Below are 698 nucleotides of genomic sequence, written 5' to 3'. Positions count from 1 at the left end.
TCAGAAGTCAAATACATGTCGAAGCCAACGGTTCCCGGCACGGGTGATGCAGACCGCACGTCGTTGATAGCAGCGTCAATGTCTTTGATCTGGGCGTATAAATCAGCATCCTTGTGGTCGTTTCCGTCCTTCGAGTCTCGGGCAATATAGCGGGGAACAACAGCCACGACCATGCCGGTCCAGTCACCAACACTCGCCAGCAACGATTCAAGTGTCATGCCAACATCGGCAGGCGCGCAGAGCACCACAGTAGAATGGGTGTCGTCATCGGTGGAAACGAACTCAGTGACGGCACTGTGGCATGTACAGTTGAGAGTCTCGAGCCGCGCTACGATGTCGGTGCGGGTCGTGTGATCGAGACGTTCGCTAATGCAGACGAGCGTTCGAGCCGGAGGGTCGTGTCGACGGCAACACACGCGCGCCGACGATGAATCGATGACGACGGTTTGAATGAGATCGAGGCACGCTTCACAGTAGACGAGGTCCGTGGGCGCTTCGCAGCTGGGCTCTTCGACGTCTTCCTCGACGATTGGCTCGCCACATACCATGCCATCATCGATGGCAATGGCTGGTGCATCGTTCGGCGACTGTGGCACGCCCATATCAAGCACCGACGGGTCCAAAGGGACGGGAGACGCTGCAATGCAATTGGGACAGACCGAGGATGCGCAGTCCGGTGCTAAGAGTTGCACTGCCAA

The 698-nt window shown here is 57.6% G+C and overlaps 1 protein-coding gene across 1 annotated transcript; it reads right to left on the bottom strand.

Moving 5' to 3' along the window:
* Nucleotides 1-328: 328 nt before the first annotated feature.
* On the bottom strand, nucleotides 329-602 carry SPRG_18754 (hypothetical protein; the record flags this gene model as incomplete). Its single annotated transcript, XM_012358196.1, has 2 exons — nucleotides 329-366; nucleotides 413-602. 2 exons carry the CDS (start codon nucleotides 600-602, stop codon nucleotides 329-331), a joined length of 228 nt encoding a protein of 75 aa, XP_012213586.1.
* Nucleotides 603-698: the final 96 nt, after the last annotated feature.

The sequence above is a fragment of the Saprolegnia parasitica genome (genome assembly GCF_000151545.1).
Source record: "Saprolegnia parasitica CBS 223.65 unplaced genomic scaffold supercont2.1436, whole genome shotgun sequence".
Lineage (NCBI taxonomy): Eukaryota > Oomycota > Saprolegniomycetes > Saprolegniales > Saprolegniaceae > Saprolegnia > Saprolegnia parasitica.
This window is presented reverse-complemented; position numbering and strand designations above follow the sequence as displayed.